We start from the raw sequence: 23,979 nt of genomic DNA, 5'->3' as shown, positions 1-23,979 counted from the left end.
TGTAGATGAAAATTAAGCCTATGGTCCACTTTGTAAAAACAAAACAAAAAAGTGTGAGGCACACCCACAAACACATTTTTGTAACTCACTGCGACAATGTAGTGCGATTCTCTAATAGGATCTGTTTTGCTGTTTGAAATGTAAGTGAGTCACACGCCTCATACCACAAATATATGACACCGATAAATCCCACGCAGTTTCACTCTCGGTGCGTGTTTGTGTGTGTGCGTGTTTGTGTGTGTTTCATGGGAAGGGAGGAGGGCCCTAGACAGACAGCGTGGCTGCATTGTCGCAGCAGCAAGACAACTTGTCCAGTCGACCAGCAGTTTAGCTGGTCATAACATCCTCAGGTGGAGTCCCCGTGACCGGACAGGCAGGTCTGTCTTTACTTACTGTGTGGCTTATAATTCAAAACAAAAGCGAGCTGATTGTCAGTGCGGGGCTGCTGTCACGGATAGCTGGCGCAGAAGCTGACAGACGGATAACAGCCTGCTTTGACCGGCGCCGGGAGCCACCGTTGGGAACCGGAGGGGTTGGCTAGCAGGAAAGCTGGCTAACTGGCATTAGCCGGGGGAAGCCTTTTAGCGCACGAACACGTCGCCGTGTTGACGCCAAGCCATATGGGTAGGTTCTTCCATTAAATTAGCTATATCTGCACCCCTCATTAGACACACGACCCGTTCTTTATGTTGGGAATATATTTTTCCCCAACACGGTTCACTATTAGCTATTAGCTAACGTTAGAAGAAGGGGGCTAACATTAACAATTTCCAGTCTGGCGTACATTAGTCGAATGATAATGTTTGTAGTTCCCCAGAGGCGGAATGGTTATAAACGCTGTTGTCGAGACTGTGTAATTGTTTTATCTATAGCGTGAAACGTTGTAAAGTAGTTGTCATCTCTGAGCTGTCATTCCCAAACACAGTGTTAGCTAACCTGCTGCTAGGCAGTGTGAATCACTCGAATTGCTGCTGATGCAGGCTGTGTTGTTGTTTGTGTTATGATTTTCTCCTCAAACATTTCAGTGACAACGTGAAGATGGATTGAAACATGAAGGGTGGAACTGCCCCATCGTCCAAATAGGAGGGCGTTTTTCTAAGGTATGTTTCACATTCATCTCCCGGTGTCTCAGTCTTCTGTTCACTGTCCAGCAAAGACGCTTTATATGTAATATAGTCATGTCTCCGGTAACTGATAGTTGAATCGGTAAAGCTCACTCTGTAAACTGAGGAAACTAGATGTCAATCACTGTTTGCCCATAGCTTCCTTTGTTTTGCAGTGTGGTGCAACTGGCCAAACCTAGTGTTAACCACAGGGCTATTGAGCTGATTGTTGTAAAGACCGAGCATATGTTTGATCTTGCCAGCCTGCTGTGGCTAGCCCACACATCTATTGTATAGTTGTGACAGTATTCAAAGCAAGCTTGTGTCTAGGCCAGTGTTTCCCCTTGCCCCACATCCTGTGTTGTGAAGAAGCTTCCTCTTTTGTCCTGAAGTGCTTAGCTGCATCCTGATCAGGGTTACACATCGCAGAACTGCTCAATGGGTGGGTTGTTCTTACTGAGGGTTTTCTATTTTAGCTTGTTTTTGTACATATTCATGGTGCAGTTCTTTGTAAACAGAGTTTGCCGTTTTCCTTTCTTGTAACTAGCAGGCATTTTTTTCTCTCTGTCACAAACCTTAAGTTGGGCAGAGAACTTAGAGCAGCTGTAGCATTACTCCATTCAGGGGGTTTCCCCTGTTTCTACTCTTGCTCCTCTTATTTTATAACTTTGATCATTTTGTCCCTTGAATAAACTAGGGCAAAAGGCGACTGGGTGTTTGCTGTTAGGGCTTCAAGTGTGAAATTGCCTGCCTGTGGAACTCCAGCTTGCTTCATCAGTATAGTGTTGTTATAAATTTACTTGTATGTTTTCAGTTTTTAAGTTAGTCTTAATTTGTTCTTAGTAATTTAATCACACTGGAATTTATTTATTATGGCCTGTAAATGGCCTGTATTTATATAGCGCTTTTCTAGTCCCTAAGGACCCCAAAGCGCTTTACATATCCAGTCATCCACCCATTCACACACACATTCACACACTGGTGATGGCAAGCTACATTGTAGCCACAGCCACCCTGGGGCGCACTGACAGAGGCGAGGCTGCCGGACACTGGCGCCACCGGGCCCTCTGACCACCACCAGTAGGCAACGGGTGAAGTGTCTTGCCCAAGGACACAACGACCGAGACTGTCCAAGCCGGGGCTCGAACCGGCAACCTTCCGATTACAAGGCGAACTCCTAACTCTTGAGCCCCATTGCATTTGGGACATGCATGGCTCTATTTTAAATTGATATCAAAATTATCTTGTCTTCCTCCACTCACCAGTCATGGTAGATGCCTACCCCTTTCTTAGCCTGGTTCTTCTGGAGGTTTCTTCCTGTTATAAGGGAGTTTTTCCTTCCAACCATTGCCAATTGTCAATGTATTATTGTAGGATTCTTTATCTTACAAGACCCTGCTGTTTGAATTGAATTGAATTTATTCATAGAATTTGGATTTTTTTTTATTTTATTTTATTGTGTGACTTATATGTTTTGTTTTGTTTTTTTACAGCAGTGCTGGTTTGCAATAGGTGCAAAAACATTAACCTGTCATTTAGCTCTCCAAATTTCCAATTGGTATTATACATTGAAAAAGACAAGGGGTAGTGGGTGAATGTGGTGATAAAGACCTCCACAATTAAACTCTACCTGCATATTATGGATATTTCCTGTGGTGTCCTCCCAACAAGTCAGACCCTCAGTACATTTCCAAAGTTGGGCACCAAAAGGCATCTTGCCAGATGCCTCACTCACTCACTCACTCACTCACTCACACCATGTGATCTAGACCCCAAGAGAAATGCTGCAGGCCCAGGCGCCTATTGTGTAGGGCAGTGGGATGTAATGGCAACATTGGTATTGTAAAATTAGATCAAAGTATTGCCTGATAACTCCAGTCTGATGCTCTTTGTAGCTATCACAGGCTCTATTAGTGTTTAGTGCCATCACATTCCTTAACTAACTGTTCTTTTAGAATAAAATGAGCAGTAACAGCTCCTACCTGCTTGACCAATATATTATTTTTTTTCTCAGTGAAAAAAGTTACTCTTACAACTTTTTCTAAACACTAACTAACTTAACGTTTTACTAAAAATTTTTCAAAAAGTATAATTTTTTTCCATGTAGATAGGTTTTTTGTTTTTTTTTGTTTGGTTTTTTTCCTCTCTTCTTCTACTTTCTTTCCTGGGTCAGAGTGGGTCTGTCTATGCCTGATGTAGTATTTGTGTTGGCTGACATAAGTAGTACTTGTCTACACAATGGGTCTCATTCACTAATATGTGCATGGAAATGTTCTTACCCTGCACAAAAAATTAGGTGCATGCAAAATCACCATCAGATTCATGACACGTGTGCACCGCCAGTTTTGTTCTTACAACTTTGTTTGTGTTAGTGAATCAGATTCATTCCAAATCCACAGGCTTACGCTGCTGCCTGCAATTTGCATACTATCTACATGCTGCTGTGTTTCTCTGTTTATAAAGAAATACGTTTACATTTAAGTGAAGTGGAGAGCAGTGGCAGGGGCAGTGTTGTGCAGTAATAGAGAAACCAAGAAAGGAGATGAAAACTCCCTGTGGCTCGGGTAAATTAAGATAAGTTTGGACATCAGTGTTGATATTAAAAAAAATAATAAAATAAACTTAAAAAAAATAAGAAACTGATGTAGGACATGAGTAGCTGATCTGTTGGCCCAAAATGCAAATCTCACTGCAATGCTTAAAATATAAAATCCAGATTTTCCAGTGTCTGTGGGATGGTAAGAAGAAATTAGACTGTTAGTGGTGACACTCAGCAAATATAGTAATTTAAAATGAATTGTTTGTAATTCTTAATTCTGAATTTTTTGCAAAAGTGTGTAAATAATTCTGTTATTATTATTATAAAGATGAGTTTTTACTTGTTCTAAGACAGCAGATCTTCATAATTTGTGCAAAGTCTGACGCAGTTCTATGTTTTTTATTCTTTATGAATGAATTCAGGTATGAAAATATAGATGAATCTACATGGATCAATTTGCATGAAACATTTATGCAGACAGTTTAGAATTAAAATTTCAACAGCATCCAACTTGTATCTGCCGAGGCAAGGAAGAGCCTTTGCATAGAGGAGTCTCAAACACTGTTCTTTTTTCCACCTTCTTTTAATTTGCTTTTGGAAAGACAAAGATGTCAAACTGTGTTTTGGTAGCTTTAACTGAATCTGAATGAATAGGTCAGCACTGGGTCACCTGGCTTTCCTTAGCCATTGACTGAAGAAAACGAAGAGTTTTAAGCACAGATTGACCATTCAAACCTTAAGCTGACCATGGCGAATGTGTGTCTGAGTGGCTTGGGTACAGTTACTATGCGGTCATCAGATTTCCAATCTTATAGTAAGTATTGATGTGGATGTGTTGAAATGCAGGGTGTAGGCATCTTGTTACAGGGTGCTACAATTTGATAATTTGTGAAAGTGGGATAGAAGACAGGCATTGTTATTTTTAGGGTTGTGGAGAAAGTCTTTGGCTGGATTTGATCTCTGCCTTAGAGAATCAAATAGACGCTCAACCCTCCTGGATTCCCAAAAGGATATGGTTGACTTTTGCCTAAAATATTTCAAGTGTGCTCTGAATTTGGAATGTTTTCACAGATTAAACATGCTCTCACACAGCAGTTTCTCATGGTTCTACATGTTTTAGAGGGTTAATTCAAATCTGAATAACTTTGTTAGAACAGGATAGTCAAACAAGAACTTAAAAAAACGAACTTATCAAGAAGGTTATATACCTTTTAAATACAATATAAATAACTTTTTGTCAATGAAGTCTGATGGCTTTGAAGAAGCTGTTATATTGTAACAGATATCACAAAGGACTGGTAAGGTTATTGTTGCTGATCCCTTCCATAGTAGTACATTACTTGGTGTCTGTGCTTGTAGTTCTGTCTATTACGTACCCTTTATTGTCTTAATATACTGACTATAGGGATATCTCATATACCTCCACTTCAAAACATATCTAATCTACTAATGGTTTCAGGATAGCAAATGGTAACCCAGGCAGAAGTTTGACTTGCTAACAAATGGACTGGAAATTTTACAAGGTGATGCTCTAAATATAGGAGAGTGCAAGACTAGAACAGTGATCAGGAAATGTGACTGAATCCAAACAAAGGTTGTCTTCATGACATTGCTAAACCAAACAGACAGTAATTGAGTAAAAATGTATTTTCTTGTGAGGGCAGGGTGGAAAACCAATGTGACAGGAATGTTACTCCAAATTAGCTTCATGTATAACAACAGATGTTTAAAGCTGAATAATTTAATATTTTAGATTACTCTTGCTTTGGGTAAAGGCTATATAGAAATTAATTTTTGATAATATGCTTTATGGGTCTTTGTGATCAACTAGTAAGCATTTGTCTATAGTAATGTTATCTGTAAGGTAAATCTCTTTTTAAAAAAACAAACAAACAGTTATGCCGGTAATATACTCTCGACTGACAAACTCTTCCAGTTTTTGCACATGCTGTGTGTGCTGCGCTCACAGAACTAGTTTCAGCCCTGCTTTAATGTGGTTGATCGAACATGTTTGTTCTCTTTAACTCACTGAGCACAGCTGAGCCTAAACCACAGTGACTTGGAAGTAAAGCAGATTGAGCAAGCGGTGCTGGCAACCATTCAAGCAGATGTAGCTCCTGTTGGGCCATAACTCATCAAATTTCATGCATTAAGGTGCTTAATGGAGTGTTTAAAGTCACAATGAACGTGCAATGGGTTACCTTGTGTATGTTGCTCATACGCATTCGAACAAGATTTGCCAGTTGGTCATGTTTTTGACTTGATATATTTCATGAACAAATGCATCATATAAACTGTATTGAAGCACTCTAGTTGTTTTGATTGGTGTCACCATTGCAACTTGAGCTTAACAGAATTTCCTGTTATTTGCACTAATGAGTGTTGCTCTTTTTCAGGTTGCACTCTGCAGCTTATCTGTGTAACTGAGCTGGGAGACAGAGAGAAAGATGCCTCCCAGGCCATCCTCAGGGGAGCTATGGGGCATCCACCTGATGCCCCCCAGGTATGACATGCTGGATTGTTCTGTGAAAAGAAATGAAGTTGCTATCACTGTTGTGCACAGAAGGACTTTATTAGCTCTTTAATTTCCTTTACTGGAAATAAAAAATTAATTGTATGTGTTTGTTTTGTAAATGCCATATCCAATTCCCAAAGAAAGCGTAAGTTGCGCAAAGTAAATCGTAATGCTGAACATGAACATTTTGTAATGATGATGGGCTCTTCTGCAGGATTCTGGTGGACTGCCTTCTGCCCAATGGGATGATTCTGACCCTGGAGTGTCTCCGTGAGGCCACGCTCATCACCATCAAACATGAGCTGTTTAAGGAGGCCCGAAAATATCCTCTCCATCACCTCTTACAGGAAGAGACATCCTACATCTTCGTCAGCGTTACACAGGTGAGAACTCTCACTCAGTTGAATATCTAAACTCTCTAAATCTGTGTTCCAGTTTTGTGAAAATTACAGGGGTAACCCACTTTGTTTTAATTGGATGGTTTTACAAAAAAAATAAACATTCATCTTTATTCAAGACCTTTAAACACATTTGTGCTTTTCTGAACCATCCATTTTACACCTATAGAGAGACTGCTGGCTACCACAACAGTTCATTGTTAGCTTTCATGAAAAACAATAAACGAAAATGGAATATAGAACGCAACCTCTTGTTTTTTCCGTTCCTACAGGAAGCAGAGCGGGAGGAGTTCTATGATGAAACCCGGAGGCTGTGCGACCTCCGACTCTTTCAGCCTTTCCTCAAGGTCATTGAACCAGTTGGCAACAGAGAGGAAAAGATCCTCAACAGAGAGATTGGTGAGAGTTTCATTTTATTTGTTAAGTAGTGGTTGTGCTCCAACATTGTTATTAAAAATAAATAAATAAATGATAAGTCAATTATATTATAATATAATATATCATATCATACAATATCTTTATATGTGTCTGTTAAGTTAAAAGAAATCTAAGTGTAGCAAAACAGTCAATTTTAAGTGAGTATTTTTTTTCCCGTTTATTACTGATTGTTGATAAACCAAAAAGAGTGTGAAGATGCAACAATCTGTGAATTACTCAGAATTTTGTTAGGAGGCAAGCTAAAAAGATTGTCTGATGACTTTACTAAAACTTTTAAGCCATTTCTTGTTTCTGTTCTGTTAGGTTTCGCGATTGGTATGCCTGTGTGTGAGTTTGACCTTGTGAAGGACTCTGAGGTTCAGGACTTCAGGAGAAACATCCTGAATGTTTGTAAAGACTCTGTGGAGCTGAGAGATGCCAGTGGGCCCCACAGCAGAGCGCTGTACGTTTACCCACCTAATGTAGAGTCAACACAGGAACTTCCCAAACACATCTATAGCAAACTGGACAAAGGTAGGCAAGAACTTTTGTCAATGATCCATATTTTTTTCTTTTATTTTCTCTAGGGAAAAACATTTTGAAAATGCAGGGCTCATATGTGTGTGTGGTTTTTTTGTTTTGTTTTGTTTTTTACGAACATTATATATAAAGAAAACTTTTACATGTGAAATACAAAAAAACAGGAATCTAGTGGGCATTTAAATTTTCTTCATGGTTAATGTAAACTATCCGGTCTAATGATTTATCTATAGCAGTTATTAGGTTTATGTAAGTGGTGTAATGCTATTATATTAGTCATAGTACTCAAATGAATATCCTAACCCTTACGATAGTTAATTTTGTTTTGTTTTTTTGTCAGTGCAATGGAAAAGTGTTTTGATCTATTTTTGTGTCTCTTTTTTTGGTAGGTCAAATTATTGTTGTAATATGGGTGATTGTTTCTCCAAATAATGACAAGCAAAAGTACACACTGAAGATCAACCACGACTGTGTGCCTGAACAGGTAAGATACCTGAGCAGTGTGAATACCAGCCATACAACAGTCCAGTAATAAATAATACTCACCACCTTTAATATCTGCATGTATGGTGCTCTGCAGGTGATTGCAGAGGCCATTCGTAAGAAGACACGAAGCATGCTGCTGTCCCCAGAGCAGCTAAAGATGTGTGTTCAGGAATATCAGGGTAAATACATCCTCAAAGTCTGCGGCTGTGACGAGTACCTGCTGGAAAAGTACCCCATCAGCCAGTACAAGGTAAAAAGGCATACTGCACAGATAAATTTGACACAACAGCTGTGCACACAAACAGCCATGCAATTACATAATCATGAACAGCTGGACTTTCCGATATGTCCAATATTTTTTTTATCTTAACTCACTGTTTGCTGTGTCTCTCATAGCTATGTCCAAAAAATAGAGTTTATTGAGCAGTTTCTGATGCAAAAACTGCACTTCTGTTTTTTTTTTTTCCTACCCAAATCCTCATTCAGCAAACTTCTATGGGGGAAAAATCCTGGCTGATTGCAGCCACACACACCTACAGGGAGTGCAGAATTATTAGGCAAGTTGTATTTTTGAGGAATAATGTTATTATTGAACAACAACCATGTTCTCAATGAACCCAAAAAACTCATTAATATCAAAGCTGAATGTTTGTGGAAGTAGTTTTTAGTTTGTTTTCAGTTTTAGCTATTTTAGGGGGATATCTGTGTGTGCAGGTGACTATTACTGTGCATAATTATTAGGCAACTTAACAAAAAACAAATATATACCCATTTCAATTATTTATTTTTACCAGTGAAACCAATATAACATCTCCACATTCACAAATATACATTTCTGACATTCAAAAACAAAACAAAAACAAATCAGCGACCAATATAGCCACCTTTCTTTGCAAGGACACTCAAAAGCCTGCCATCCATGGATTCTGTCAGTGTTTTGATCTGTTCACCATCAACATTGCGTGCAGCAGCAACCACAGCCTCCCAGACACTGTTCAGAGAGGTGTACTGTTTTCCCTCCTTGTAAATCTCACATTTGATGATGGACCACAGGTTCTCAATGGGGTTCAGATCAGGTGAACAAGGAGGCCATGTCATTAGTTTTTCTTCTTTTATACCCTTTCTTGCCAGCCACGCTGTGGAGTACTTGGACGCGTGTGATGGAGCATTGTCCTGCATGAAAATCATGTTTTTCTTGAAGGATGCAGACTTCTTCCTGTACCACTGCTTGAAGGTGTCTTCCAGAAACTGGCAGTAGGACTGGGAGTTGAGCTTGACTCCATCCTCAACCCGAAAAGGCCCCACAAGCTCATCTTTGATGATACCAGCCCAAACCAGTACTCCACCTCCACCTTGCTGGCGTCGGACTGGAGCTCTCTGCCTTTACCAATCCAGCCACGGGCCCATCCATCTGGCCCATCAAGACTCACTCTCATTTCATCAGTCCATAAAACCTTAGAAAAACCAGTCTTGAGATATTTCTTGGCCCAGTCTTGACGTTTCAGCTTGTGTGTCTTGTTCAGTGGTGGTCGTCTTTCAGCCTTTCTTACCTTGGCCATGTCTCTGAGTATTGCACACCTTGTGCTTTTGGGCACTCCAGTGATGTTGCAGCTCTGAAATATGGCCAAACTGGTGGCAAGTGGCATCTTGGCAGCTGCACGCTTGACTTTTCTCAGTTCATGGGCAGTTATTTTGCGCCTTGGTTTTTCCACACGCTTCTTGCGACCCTGTTGACTATTTTGAATGAAACGCTTGATTGTTCGATGATCACGCTTCAGAAGCTTTGCAATTTTGAGACTGCTGCATCCCTCTGCAAGATATCTCACTATCTTTGACTTTTCTGAGCCTGTCAAGTCCTTCTTTTGACCCATTTTGCCAAAGGAAAGGACGTTGCCTAATAATTATGCACACCTGATATAGGGTGTTGATGTCATTAGACCACACCCCTTCTCATTACAGAGATGCACATCACCTAATATGCTTAATTGGTAGTAGGCTTTCGAGCCTATACAGCTTGGAGTAAGACAACATGCATGAAGAGGATGATGTGGACAAAATACTCATTTGCCTAATAATTCTGCACTCCCTGTAGAGGTGCAACCTGGGCTTTCAGTCAGTGAAATTTGCCCCTATAGGGATGCTGGCAACTTTATCCTGCAGCGATAACACTGTGTGGACTGTGATCATTCGACAGTTTCTTGTAAACCTAGAGGAGTTTTTATCAAAAGTTTAATCATTTACAAACATGGTACAAGTGAGTATTGATCTACTTGCATCGTAACTAAGCCACAATAGAATACAGTGATTGACAGACCCATACTGAAACCCTAACACTGAATCAGCCCTGCTGCCTTAAAGGAATAAAAGTAATTTTAATTAAAGAAAAAAAGGTCATGCAGTCCTTTGGGTCAATATTTATCAGTAAATCCATTAAAGATCTTTTTATTCTAAGTATTGTAGATATGTAAAATGTGTCCATTACTTGTAAGAATTCTATTTTATGTCATTTTGCGAGAACACTCTCATAAAAACATGTTTCAGAAACATACCTTCAGAGAAAAGGTGAAAAATCCAGAAACGTGCCATTTTCTTTTTTTCCTTTGCAGTTCCTGGAAAATGACCAGTTGACATCATAGCATCACACCTTGACACTGTGAAACTCTATCTGCTCAGTAGCTCTGTGTAGACTTTCTACTAACTGTCCTTCTCTGCGTCATTCCCCGTCTCTGTCTCTCCCTCTAGTATATCCGTAGTTGCATCATGCTGGGCAGGATGCCTAACCTGATGCTAATGGCTAAGGACAGCCTGTACACCCAATTGCCTACAGATAACTTTGTCATGCCATCATATTCCCGACGCATCTCCACGGCAACATCGTATATGAATGGGGAGGCAGCTGCCAAGTCTCTGTGGACCATCAACGGGACTCTACGAATACGAATCCTGTGTGCCACCTATGTTAACGTCAATATACGGGACATAGACAAGGTGGGGCCAGCTCAAGTGTGAGGGCTGACCTTTTTGTTACCAGTCAAGCCACCAAAGAACAGAAGTTACATTTTTGCAGTTGACTTAGCAATTGTTACATAAGTACATGAACTGAAACTAAGAACTGCTTGTGAGTAGTTTCATATGACAGTTTGCAACATCTTACCATTACTTACATCCTGTTAGCAGTCATTGCTGAGATCTGGTGTGAACAGTGATTCTCAATAAAGGGGGAAAGCAGCTCTCATGTGGATTTGTGGAATCCCATTTGTGAATCTATTTAAACTGCCAGATTATTTTTCTTCTTTAACTTTCCTCTTTGATGTATTTTGCTTTCCTTCTCTATTTATAGATATATGTGAGGACAGGCATTTACCATGGAGGTGAACAGATGTGTGACAATGTAAATACACAGAGGGTACCCTGCTCTAATCCCAGGTAATTGTCCAGCCTCTCAGTTCACTATATTGAACCTTAGATGGAAAACCTCAGCAGTTGGTGACAGTCAATTTTCGTGCCAGATAAAGAAAATGAATCCTGCTTTAATTCGCTTTTGTGTTTTACCGAAGTTTCCCTGTAGACAGTCTACACTACTCATTTACATTAAGCAGTTGGAGGCAGGAGGGTAAGTTAACAGTTTAGCTCAGGATAGTAACATTAAACTGCCAGATTATATTACTGTGAATGCTGTGTTGGTCCTCACTCGCTCTCAAAATAAAGAAAATTATTTAGATGAATGTATATTGGAGCCCTTGTGTGTTAAAACAAAGACATCTGACATTTGTCTGTGTAATTAAATTTTGTTGCTTAAAATATACTGTGACCTCAGTGAGAGGTGTGCCATTGTAATGTGTGTGAGCATTTATTTTTCTCTGAGATAGAACCTGGAAATAGTTTGGTAGATCTTAGAGATTTTTTTAAGAACCTTTTTGGAATATAGCTTAAGATGCACCTGAGATTTTATTGTTCATATATATCTGGACTTTTCTAATTGCTTTCATTCTTGCTACAGGTGGAATGAGTGGCTTACGTATGATATGTACATCCCAGACATCCCCCGTGCTGCCAGACTCTGCCTTTCTATCTGCTCTGTCAAGGGCAGAAAGGGAGCCAAGGAGGTAGGAAAGAGCTCCAAAGCTCTGCTTGAGTTCATCATTGAAAGGAAATTGGCTTGCAAAAATAGAAAGTGTCAGTTGGTTGTCATTGTTACGTCTTTTAGTTGGTATTGGTAAAATTGTAAAATTCCATTTTTAGTGAAACTTTAATAACCTGGGTAGTTTAAGGTATTTTTGATGATTACAAATGATTTAAAATAGACAGCAAATCTCTTGCAAGCCCCAAATAAAGGATATGTGTATTCATTTTTAAAATGGTAAATGTCAATAGGCACCTATGTAAATGTATTGGTGTGTGTGTGTGTGTGTGTGTTCATATCTTTGTGGGGACCAAAGTTTACTATATTTGTGGGGACCAAAATCCCACAAGTTTGAAGGCATTTTTGAGACTCAAAATTTGGTTTTACTGTCAGGGTTATAATATGTTTAGAGTAAGTGGCTAGAGAAAGCATTCTCTCAATTAGATGTCCCCACAAGATATAAATACCCGACGTGTGTGTGTGCTTGTGCATCATGAATGAACCTGCTGTGCCCTGTGTGTCAGTTTGTCTGAGTATATGTGTCCACAGTAAATGGACGCTGTGGTATCATTTTTGACTCTGTTTAATTACTAATCAGCCGTGGGCACTGTGGTGGCAAAAAACATCAACAGAAACACAATCGGCTGGAGGGACTTTTCCATTCATATAATAGGTGTAGGCATGTGGTGAAAAGTGCTAGTTATTCTCACTTCACTCACATCAGAGTAACATAATAACAGGAAGTGGTGGATTCCAAATTAGTTTTTTCAAATTTTTGATCAGAAAATCATTTGTGGTGTCTTTCCAAGCTGCAGAATGACCTCTTCTTGATACTTGCAAAGTGGCATTAAAAGTCTTTCTACATGTTGTTTACACCACATGGTGTCTATGTTTACTGTGTGGTATAAAACTGGCATGGGTCTGTTTTTGTGGATGTGGCCAATATACCATACTTGCTGATTTTTCTTTCATCTTTCCGTCTCCTTCTGATGGAAGAATTGAGGGAAGAGCTAGATGTGTGTATCAGTGTGTTTGAAGTGTGTCCCAATGGTGGATAATGTAACACACGCCTGGGGTGAGTCCCGTCTCTTGTTGTGCCAAGTTAAGTTGAGGTCAGGTTAGTGGATGCTTTTTCATGCCCCACCTGAATTAAAGATAAACACTCCTTTTACAGCAGCCCATTGTTCCACAGCTTACTATAAATAGGTGCATTTTGACTGGTTGCTTGCATGTTGTAACTCTATCTGTCACTCTCTTTGTCATCTGGCTCAAATGCTGCCGTGTAGTGAAAATTCACTGTGAAGATCAAGATGTTATCAGAAACGTTTTACTAGCCTTTGTCAGGCCTTTAAAAGGCAGCTTTGATGGGAATGGAATGGTTAAATACATTGTTACTGAATAACAAAAATAATTTAACCACAGTTCCATTAAAATAAGTATCAACCACATTCACTTACATATACTTAACCTTTCAGAGTTAGCAACTGTGGCCATTATTTCATTATAGTTAAGAAGGCAATTTAACAGCATCCACCAAAGAGCATCACTTTTGTCTCTCTAACCAAGAATGAAACCTAACCTTTGGTCTTGGTGCCAAGGAGCCTGCCGAGCCCGTACAGAGTTTCGACAGCATGGATGATAAATTACCAGTTTTAAGGCTCACTGAACCAAGTGTCTTAGTATCCTGTCTCTTGTCTGAACCCCTTTGTGGGCCAAGTTCTCTTACTGTATCATAATTATATTTAGTTTTATGCGAGGTAAACTTTAGTCAGAGTTGTCACGTGTTAAAAATCTCTGTGATTTGAAATAATATGCATGGTATTTGTGTTTGTCTTGTTTCCCAGGAGCATTGTCCACTAGCATGGGGTAATGTCAACTTGTTTGATTATACACACACGCTGGTGGCCAACAAGATGGCTCTGAATCTCTGGCCTGTCCCCCATGGTCTTGAAGACCTCCTGAACCCCATCGGAGTCACTGGGTCGAACCCAAATAAGGTATTTGCGTATAACATCTTGTCAATAAATGTAACAAACAAAACAAATAACCAAGCTGTAACCACAAAATGAGGAATACGAATGTATTTCGTTTTATAAAAAATATTTTTTTAATCTTTATTTTTCCAGGAAACACCATGTCTAGAGCTGGAGTTTGACCACTTTAGTAGTCCTGTCAAATACCCAGACATGAATGCAGTGGAAGATCACGCAAACTGGACCATCTCAAGGGAACTAGGGTTCAACTACAACCTCTCAGGGCAGGTAATATAAGACTGTAAAAAATGTGTTTAGCTAACTTTAAGCCAACACACTTGGTTGCAGATAGGGTCCCCACAGCCTTTATATAAGAAAATGTCTTCCAAACTTATCTCTGTGACCAGCATGAGTCTTGCAGGTGTGAACTCTGTAAAGCAGGTCAGGAATATAAGAACTATTAACCCCATTGTACTTGTTACAGGCAGTTGTGAATTTGCAAAACAGACATATACTTTAGATAAATTAATATTAAATACAATAAAATATTCACTTTCAGATACACACTGGCAAAACATTTATTTTGCAGCTGGCAGAGTTCAAATATTTGCTTTCTTTTCATATGGCTTATACATAATACTTGTATGTAGATTGAGATATTGAGTCATTTGTTTAAAAGGTCAAAGGTGTGTGCTTTATTGTACTGAGATCCAATGTCTCAGGCCACATTTGGAGGTTGGCTGGGCCACAAATGACTGCAGTGTTGTAGCACAGTATGTCCAAATGTGCCTTAGGTTAAAATGGAGTGAAGCCTGCTCAACAGACCAGGCATGGAAAGACCACCGCTGCCTCATACAGGCCTGACTTTAGCATGTGCCTTTAAATGTTCAAGTAAAATGTTGAAATGAGATCCAATAACATGGATGTGGACATTTTTTTTTTTCTAATACTGGGTGTGAATTGACACTCCAGGAGGTGTCTGTTTATGATTGGCTCTCCAAAGAACCCTGTTAATTCCAGGTATGAACAGAGCCTTTGTTATGATCACATGATCCTCACACCATGTAGTATGAGTTGAGCATTCCTCACATTTGATACAAACATCATGAATAACTTAGCACATCACCTCACACTATTCACGTCCGCTCACATGCCACAGTGCAAGCACAGATATGTGCGTTGTGCAAGGTCAGCTCTAAATATAGTTGGGCGTTATTCATGTCTATGTTATGTTGGTGTGCAAAAATGCAGTTTGTTTCCACAAAATAGTGCTGCCTCTAGCAAAACATTTGCATGCATTTAACATTATTGGCAGCACAGACACAATTAGCACAAATTATTTTGACGTCAGTTAGGGTTTTCCACTGTGTGAGGGGTTGGTCATGTCGAGCTGTGCTGTGAACAGCTGTAGTCACAAAGTGCTAATGAAGCCCCACTAAACTGTAAACCCACTGAACTCCAAAGACACACAGAAACATGCGACAAAAAACCCACAGTCCACTCCCCCCCCCTTTAGTTTATTTTGGACATTTATGGAAAAAAAATCACTGCTGACTAGATTAAACTTAATTAATTCAGTTATTTCCAGTACTTTGCAAGGCGCAGTGTAAGTTAATGTCTTTATTTATTATGACGGTGAACATGATGGCGTGTCTTATTTGATTTCTATGTGAGAGAAAACCGTGACTGATGTGTTAAAGTGACAGGTTATTGGAGTTACTGTGCCATGTGAGAAGATGTGAACAGTGTGAGCTCATGTTTTATTCATGATATGCGTGTCAAGTGTAATAGTGCCCGTCTTGTGCTATGTGATGTGACGTTAATATCACTCATCCAGAAAAAGAATGAGTTGTCTGCAGTATTTATTAAGGATGTTTGTTAATGACTGGACGAAGGGCAAAGCCAGTTTCCAACAGATTTTATTCTTGTCTTATGAATGTGATGAAGGAACGAAGGGAAAGCTTTAATTCAGGATTACAGTTCATTGTTGGGGTCGTATAAAAGTCTGAGTCTCCAGATGAATTTACGCTGTATGTGGTTGTGCTGTGTTCCAGCTGCACTCCAACTCTGTCTCAGTGTTTAGTAGAAACATTTCACAGCTAATCTGTCATTTTGCAGCTGTGCCTCTAAAATATTCTGTTACTTTTCAGACTTTTTCTTGTTTTACAAGCATAAAAACACAATCATGGTTCATTTACACATGGAGCCCCAGTGAATATGATACATTTTTGTTGGTTCCTAACTTTTATGTGATCAAAGCATTATCTTGTTTGCTGGTGTTGTTGTGAAGGTATTTTATAACCGCGTTAATAGCTTGTTAATTGCTGCTACCGTGTTGAGTCTAATGTAAAAATGTAGTGTTTGAATGTGTTTTATTTCTGGTATGTTTTAGAGCAATCGAGTGGCCAGAGATCACGCCCTCACAGAGAGTGACACCGAGCAGTTGAGACAGCTGAGTAACAGAGACCCTCTGTCAGAAATCACTGAGCAGGAGAAAGACTTTCTCTGGAGACACAGGTACCCTCTCAACCAGCAAACATGGCACTACGCTGTGTTACTGCATACTTTATTTAGGGCCAATGCTTCCATTGCTATATTTAAATGTAGAGTACTCTAAAGCCCCAACTGGGATCGACTCACCATGGTTTGCCACAATTTTTACAGATTTTCCATTAGGTCAGTTGGTACCAGGTACTAAAATGTGTTGTTGTCACACTGCGTGCAACCAATTAGCTGGTCAGTGGCGTCACTCGTTGAGTCATGAGAGTGTCTCATTCATGAAAATCAAAACAGTCATTTTTGAAACCCAGCAACGAGGGAAATGGCTACAAAAAACAACACTGTGGTCCCCGAGTCTGAGAAAAAACCACAGACCGAGCAGCAGGTATATTTTTACCTCGATGTCCACCTTTGTTGTAGCATTCGTCACAGGACTCTCTTCAGTGTTGCTATAACGACAACCACACACATTAGCTGGTACTCAATTGCATTGGAAAACAAGTTGATCCAAGGCGAGTTGTCGCAGCCATGGTGAGTCCTTCTGAGCAGGTACTAATGGAAAAGGGGCATAAATGTAAAACAAAGCTGGTTATGAATGAAACTCCAGTCCAAAGCACAATGTCAATCCTTTTTTTTTTTTTTAAACAGGCACTACTGCATGAACATCCCAGAGATCCTTCCCAAGATCCTTCTCGCGGTCAAGTGGAACTCCAGAGATGAAGTAGCACAGGTAATTTCCTGCCACATAATTGTCTATTCCATCTCAGACATAGAATATTCAAGGATGTTTAGTTTATGTACACAGTTAGATTGAAACTGCTTTTGAAACTTGTCAGTTACTTTGTACAAAGCATTTCTTTGCATAATCACCAACTTGTAAAAAAAAAAAAAAAAAAAAGCTTTTCATTTAAGTAAGTGTGTTACTAATGAACACATCTTCATCATTCTTGGTTTGCCTGTTTCCAGATGTACTGTCTGTTGAAGGAGTGGCCGTCTATCCGTCCTGAGCAGGCCATGGAGTTGCTGGACTGTAACTATCCAGACCCCATGGTCAGGCACTTTGCTGTACGTTGCCTTGACAAATACCTGACTGATGACAAATTGTCCCAGTACTTGATCCAGCTTGTACAGGTAGGTCCAGTCAAGTGTTGGATCTGTTGAATTTTAAGAACTGATAAATGGAAAAACTGGGTTAAAAAGGAAGACACCAAGTATGTTTAGAATCTCATTACTGGAGTTCCTCCTTTCAGCCTGTGTGTTTTTGTTCGTCCTGTTCTTCTTTGCTAAAGACTTTCTGGTCTGTAATGCCTCGGGTTGTATTTGGTGTTCAGTGTACAGAGACCCCGTGGTGGGAAGGCATCAAGGACTGCTTCTTATTCTTTTCTTTCAATCTTTCCTCTCTTCTAGGTTTTAAAATACGAGCAGTATCTTGACAATCCCCTGGCCCGTTTTCTCCTCAAAAAGGCCCTGACCAATCAGAGAATAGGACATTTCTTCTTCTGGCATCTCAAGTGAGTCAGCATTCAGACTACTGTTTGTTTTTGTTACATGTACCTTCCTTTCACTGTATCCCTCCAGAAGGCTTAAAAACTAATCTTTCCTCTCTGCTTCTCTCTCATTTTTCTCGATGTGGCTTTGTTGCAGGTCAGAAATGCACAATAAAACAGTGAGCCAGAGGTTTGGGCTGCTGTTAGAGGCTTACTGCCGTGCTTGTGGCATGTACCTAAAACACCTCAGCAGGCAAGTAGAGGCCATGGAGAAGCTCATAAACCTCACCGACATCCTCAAACAGGAGAAGAAGGATGAGACGCAAAAGGTACTGATTAGGACAACACATGTCAGAGCTGCTTACAGTATAAGGAACATGCTGTGGAACTGGTTCCTCATCTGTGTGCATTTTGGCTTTTTTGTGGTTGTGTACGTGTCTCTCATGCAGGTTCAGATGCGGTTTCTTGTGGAACAGATGAAGAGGCCAGACTACATGGATGCCCTGCAGAACTTTACGTCTCCTCTAAACCCTGCGCATCAACTTGGAAACTTGAGGTCAGAAGCAAGAGATTATTTTGTGTGTGTGTCTGTGTGTGTATCTGTTCAGTAACTTGAATCTTTTTGAATTTGTTTACAGGTTAGATGAATGCAGGATTATGTCGTCAGCAAAGAGGCCTTTGTGGCTGAACTGGGAAAATCCCGACATCATGTCTGAGATGCTCTTTCAGAACAATGAAATCATCTTCAAAAATGGAGATGGTAACGCTGACACACAGAAAAAGTCATTTACACTGACGACACTTTGAGCAACACTACCAAATTTCCATTAATATATTTTGAGAAAATGAGTGGAAAGCTTTTAATGACTGCCTACATTTTTAGCTGTCTCTCGGTCCTCCTCCTTTTGTGATAGCTTTGTGAGAACTGCTCACACTTTGTGGTCTGTTATATGAAGGCTGCAGCATGTTTGGACGACCCTGTCCTTAATGTTGCTGATTAGAGCATGCAGAGTTTCTTGGCGAGCTTTGTCTATTATAATTGGAATAATTGATCCTTATATTGTGTACTTGTTTCATTTGTAGGTATCCACGGATGCAATTAACTGTCTCTATTGTGTGTATGTGTGCGTGTGTGCATCTGTGTTGTAGACTTGCGCCAGGACATGCTGACATTGCAGATTATTAAGATCATGGAGAACATTTGGCAGAATCAGGGACTGGACCTACGGTACTACTTTCTTTCTCTCCTGTTATTGGTGTGTGTGTGTGTGTGTGTGTGTGTGTGTGTGTGTGTGTGTGTGTGTGTGTGTGTGAGATCCTTGTGACCGTGCATTTGGCTAAGAAGAAAATGTGTTTTGTCTTCAGGATGTTGCCCTATGGCTGCTTGTCATTAGGAGATTGCGTGGGTCTCATTGAGGTGGTTCGCAACTCCCACACCATCATGCAGATTCAGTGTAAAGGAGGCTTGAAAGGGGCACTGCAGTTCAACTCGAATACTCTGCATCAGTGGCTCAAGGACAAGAACAAGGGCGAGATGTGAGTTTTGTCCTGATACTTTGTGCAACGTCTCCGTTTGGCACTAGTGAGCAGTGTCAGATAGAGAACTTTTAGTTTGTGGATGGACATTCTTTGATTTGATTTTAGCCATGTACTAATTTGTAATTTCTCTTTAAAAATCCAAGTTAATTGTGTGTTTGTGTGCTTTTGCAGGTATGACATGGCTGTAGATCTGTTCACAAGGTCTTGTGCTGGCTACTGTGTAGCTACATTTATCCTTGGGATAGGAGACAGGCACAACAGCAACATTATGGTCAAAGATGATGGACAGGTGACTTGAATTTGCACACATACGCAGCAGGGCTGGGCGAAATATTTTAACAATATATATGTCGAGAGAGACAAATATGTTAGGAAAGGCATCCTGGTATGTTTTAATATCCATATTAAGCGGGTCTTGTCTAGCATTCCTTGTCTGGAGGGGAAGAGAGACGTGGTTTTAATGTTATTTGAACCAGGTCTTTCTTTCCTTTTTGGGGACACAACACTTTAAGTCTGATTTCAGTAACTTGGCATCCGTTTTAACAGTGGCTGCAGCTTTGTGCAGCTGCTGTGTGGCTCTCTGGTAACTCTCACAAACTCAACAAAGAGTTCCTCATTTTTCAGAACAGGGGCTGGCATGGCCACTTTCCTTAATGCTAGAGTTACACTGGAGACAAACAGTTGTTGGAAACAGTGGAACAATCAGAGTTCTTGGTCTGTGAGCAATGAACTTGCCACTGTCAGTCAAAGCGACTTTGGTTCATCAAGCTGGTCATAAACCAGCAATATGATGGTATCAGACCATTAACAGTTAATACAGCCTGTGATAAATCGTAAAAATCGCTAACTTGGTGCTGGATTTAACCTCAGAGGAAGTTTACTTGTTAGTTACTGACTTTCTCTGTTGGTCTTTATTTGTTCTTCTTCAGTTATTTCATATAGATTTTGGCCATTTCCTGGATCATAAGAAAAAGAAGTTTGGCTACAAAAGAGAGCGAGTGCCCTTTGTTCTGACACAAGACTTTCTCATCGTCATCAGCAAAGGATCCCAGGAGTGCGCAAAGACCAAAGAGTTTGAAAGGTACTCCAGTAATGTGTTTGTGTGTATGTTGTCTGGTCACTTCCTCAGTACCACACGATTGTATAAGAAGATTCACTTTTGTTAATCAAAGTCTACAATCACTTTAGGTTTCAGGAGATGTGTTATAAAGCCTACCTAGCCATCAGGCAGCACGCCAACCTCTTCATCAACCTGTTCTCCATGATGCTCGGCTCTGGCATGCCTGAGCTGCAGTCATTTGACGACATTGCCTACATTAGAAAGACGCTGGCACTGGAGAAAACAGAGCAGGTAAACGTGGCCATTCTCTAACAGTGTTTTGTTCTTTTAAAATCTTTTCAGCCCCACATTTGGCTTTCTTAAACTTCTGAATATGTGTTTTGGGTGGTTTGTTTTCTAATCTTTTATCTTGTATTGTTTTTCTTCACGCTGCAGGAGGCACTGGACTATTTCATGAAGCAGATGAATGATGCTCACCATGGAGGGTGGACCACCAAGATGGACTGGATATTCCACACAATTAGACAGCATGCACTAAACTGATGCTGCAGACAAACCCAATCCACCAGTCCCAGCATGGAGTACTTCACGCAGACGAGTCTTTCAAGGCTCTTCTCGTTTACAGCAGATATCACAAATGGCTCCCTGAGGATGGATGCTTGCAGCTTGATCTGTTTTTTCTTTACAGCATTTTTCTTTTTCTAAACGAGGTTCTTGTGTTTCTGTGGGTTTTTTGGGGGGGTTTTGTTTTTTGTTTGGTCTTGATGATGCCGTCCGAGTATCCGCTGCCTGTTTCAGGGTCTACATGGGAGCATTTTCCTGTTGCTGTGGAGGTGTACCCACCATGGCTATTATGCTTCCTCTGTATTTTTTTTTTTAAACCACAACAGGAACAAACTGGCCAACCAAGGAAAATCTTATCCTTTTACTCCATTGCTCAGTGATAAAAACCAAAACTCGGAAAACTCAGTGTAAAGATGACATTTTTGCCAAGGTATAAATGTAGCCACACAGTTCAACCTGCTGCCCCCTCTGCTGTATTAGTGCTGCACACTTTCTCCACCTAGAATGGAGGTTGTTTTTTTTTTTTTATCTTGTCACCCCTGTCATTAGGAGCTAGTTGGCACAAGAAATAGTCTAAATTAGCTTGTTGTACAGTACGGGATAACTGGTGCACGGGAGCCTTTATGATGTCTTCCCCCATCTTTGTGGTGAAGTCGCCCCTTCGCAGATGATTTGGAGTTGTCTCTCCTTCCTTTGAACTCCTTGTGTGGAAACGTCAAGGTTGCAAATCTGCAGGAGAGTCTTTGAGTTGTTTTGCACAGATCTGTAGGCCTCCACCCTCCACTCCAAACAGCCTCATTGAGTCAGCACTTCACCCCAGAGATGGTGGTGCAGCTTTAGACTCTTGCATAAACTTCAGGGTGATGATGCCTTTCCATCAAAAAAACAGCACTTAGAGAATAATATACAGATTTATTATGACTTTTTAAATTTATTTATGTACCTAGTTTCTTTCAGTTTCAGCAAAAGGCAAAACCTGAACTTGACTCTTCAGAAACACGGTTTTGTTTTGTTTTTTCATTGTGTGTGTGCGTGTGTGTGCGTGTATCTGTAAATATAATTGAGGTTGAAGCATCTGTGTTACATGTTTGCAGCTTCACACTACCACCAGTGCTACCGCTTACCCCTGTTACTTTACCCCTCAATTTTCAATTTTTTTATATTCACAAAGTAAGACTGATGTTGTTGTTTTGGGGGGTTTTAAGCTTTTTTTTCCTTATATTTAACATCTAATTTGGCCACCCGATTCGTTGTGGCTAGTTTACAGCCCTACTTGGGATAATTTGTTAAATGATGCAAAATGGAAAGCGTTAAAGTGCCAATATCACATTTGAAAAATGGGACCTATATTAAGCCTCTGGCTGTTTGTTTGTTTTGTTTTGTTTTGTTTTGTTTTGTTTTTTGGCAAGCAGAGGCCCTGGGGAATGTCAAGTCTTCCTCTTGATTAAAAGCCTTGGCATCACAGCACAACACTGCACACTGTTGAGCCCTACAAACTCTGCCTAAGCAAACCCTGACAGCACTAAGTCAAAAAGCATGGCAGGCTTAGCGAATGATTTGACCGCCTTAGCGGTCCTTTTGACCTTGTTAGACTGGCGGGTCTTGACACATCTCTCATTAGAAAGTTGCTAAAATGTTGAAGTATATTTTAAATTGTGTTTTTGAAACATTTGATTTGAGGCTTGCAGTCTTTTGCCAAGTGGAGACACTGAATTATGTTGGTCTTGTATTTTTGTTTTTTGGTTGTTTGGGGATTGTTTTGTGTTTTTTACATTTGAAAATCACATTGAAATAGTAGCATGAGTGTCTCGAGGGGGAGGTTAGTTAGTTACGAGATGAAGTCCTCAGAAATTCAGCTGGAAGCCTCTGAAAGTGGGCGCTGGCTCAGCAGATATTGGATCATTTATCCAGGTGGCAGAAAATGTATTGAAAGATGAAAAATTTAAACAGATTGTTTGCACTTTGGGGCAGCTTGGGGTCATGTGATTGGCACAATGAATATTCATATTAATGCTCAGTTTGTGTGTACAACCCAAGACGTGAAAAAAAGGTATAAAACCGTTTTGGGTGGGGGGCCTATGAGATACGAAGAAGAGTTAGCAGTGTTACATGAAGCAGCTTGGAAACTGTTGTTCCATAGTGTCTTTTGGGCAGGCCGTAGTTGGTGGAACTCGCAGTGTGCTCTGCTAAGGAGAGAATGTAGTATTTTACAAGAAATGGAGCCTCTCACGGTGCATGTAGGAAAGACACTAGGACACTACAGTATGAGACCCGGCGTGTCTGTGGGGAAACAGTCTGCACTTTGCCGCTTCAACTGCTGATTGTATAGAAAAGCCAAAGTTGTGTTCTGTCGCGATGCGGCGCGCGCACGTGCGTCACATCATTGCAGTATTAATGGCTAGAATGTATTCAGTCGCTAACATTGATGACTCATCTTTTTGCATCAGTAACGTGTTTCTGTCCCTACACAGCAGGTCATCAGCACAGAACGCATTCCTTTGTTTTCTCTACGTGCCAAATCGGACAGTATCGCTGATGTCTGCAAAAGCTGATGCTTGAACAGTGTCATGCAGTGAGGCATATTACAGACTTTTACAATTTAAAAAAAACAAACAAAAATACAAAAAATATTGTGGTATGCACTTAAAGAAAAACTCTAGTTCTCAATGCCTTTTTGTCCAGAAGGACTCTATAAGAAGAACGTTAGCCTAGTATGCATGCAGCATAACCAGTATG

The 23,979-nt window shown here is 40.3% G+C and overlaps 1 protein-coding gene across 1 annotated transcript; it reads left to right on the top strand.

Annotated features, from left to right (window-relative positions):
- Positions 1-290: 290 nt before the first annotated feature.
- LOC146614632 (phosphatidylinositol 4,5-bisphosphate 3-kinase catalytic subunit alpha isoform-like) lies at positions 291-23,230 on the top strand. The gene is made up of 26 exons (XM_085375385.1): positions 291-624; positions 1,026-1,100; positions 6,039-6,145; positions 6,372-6,540; positions 6,828-6,954; positions 7,297-7,506; positions 7,902-7,996; positions 8,093-8,248; positions 10,741-10,986; positions 11,339-11,424; positions 11,999-12,104; positions 13,966-14,118; positions 14,248-14,382; positions 16,487-16,611; positions 17,242-17,323; positions 17,560-17,724; positions 18,001-18,104; positions 18,238-18,409; positions 18,530-18,636; positions 18,719-18,840; positions 19,230-19,308; positions 19,446-19,616; positions 19,791-19,908; positions 20,549-20,700; positions 20,808-20,970; positions 21,115-23,230. The coding sequence occupies exons 3-26, from the start codon at positions 6,090-6,092 to the stop codon at positions 21,220-21,222; spliced, it is 3,207 nt and encodes a 1,068-aa protein (XP_085231511.1). The 5' UTR covers positions 291-624; positions 1,026-1,100; positions 6,039-6,089; the 3' UTR covers positions 21,223-23,230.
- Positions 23,231-23,979: the final 749 nt, after the last annotated feature.

The sequence above is a fragment of the Diplotaxodon limnothrissa genome, linkage group LG17, assembly GCF_057381915.1.
Source record: "Diplotaxodon limnothrissa isolate DT_005_m linkage group LG17, D_limnothrissa_male_GT1.1, whole genome shotgun sequence".
In the NCBI taxonomy this organism is placed as follows: Eukaryota; Metazoa; Chordata; class Actinopteri; order Cichliformes; family Cichlidae; genus Diplotaxodon; species Diplotaxodon limnothrissa.
Note: the sequence above shows the minus strand (reverse complement) of the source record. Positions and strands in the feature narration are given on the sequence as shown.

Excerpts from the sequence above, each read along its gene's own strand:
- LOC146614632 (XM_085375385.1), top strand. The coding sequence starts at position 6,090 with ATGCCTCCCAGGCCATCCTCAGGGGAGCTATGGGGCATCCACCTGATG. Across the intron at positions 7,997-8,092 it reads ACGACTGTGTGCCTGAACAG|GTGATTGCAGAGGCCATTCG; the intron begins GTAAGATACCTG and ends GGTGCTCTGCAG. Across the intron at positions 17,324-17,559 it reads CCAGAGATGAAGTAGCACAG|ATGTACTGTCTGTTGAAGGA; the intron begins GTAATTTCCTGC and ends GCCTGTTTCCAG.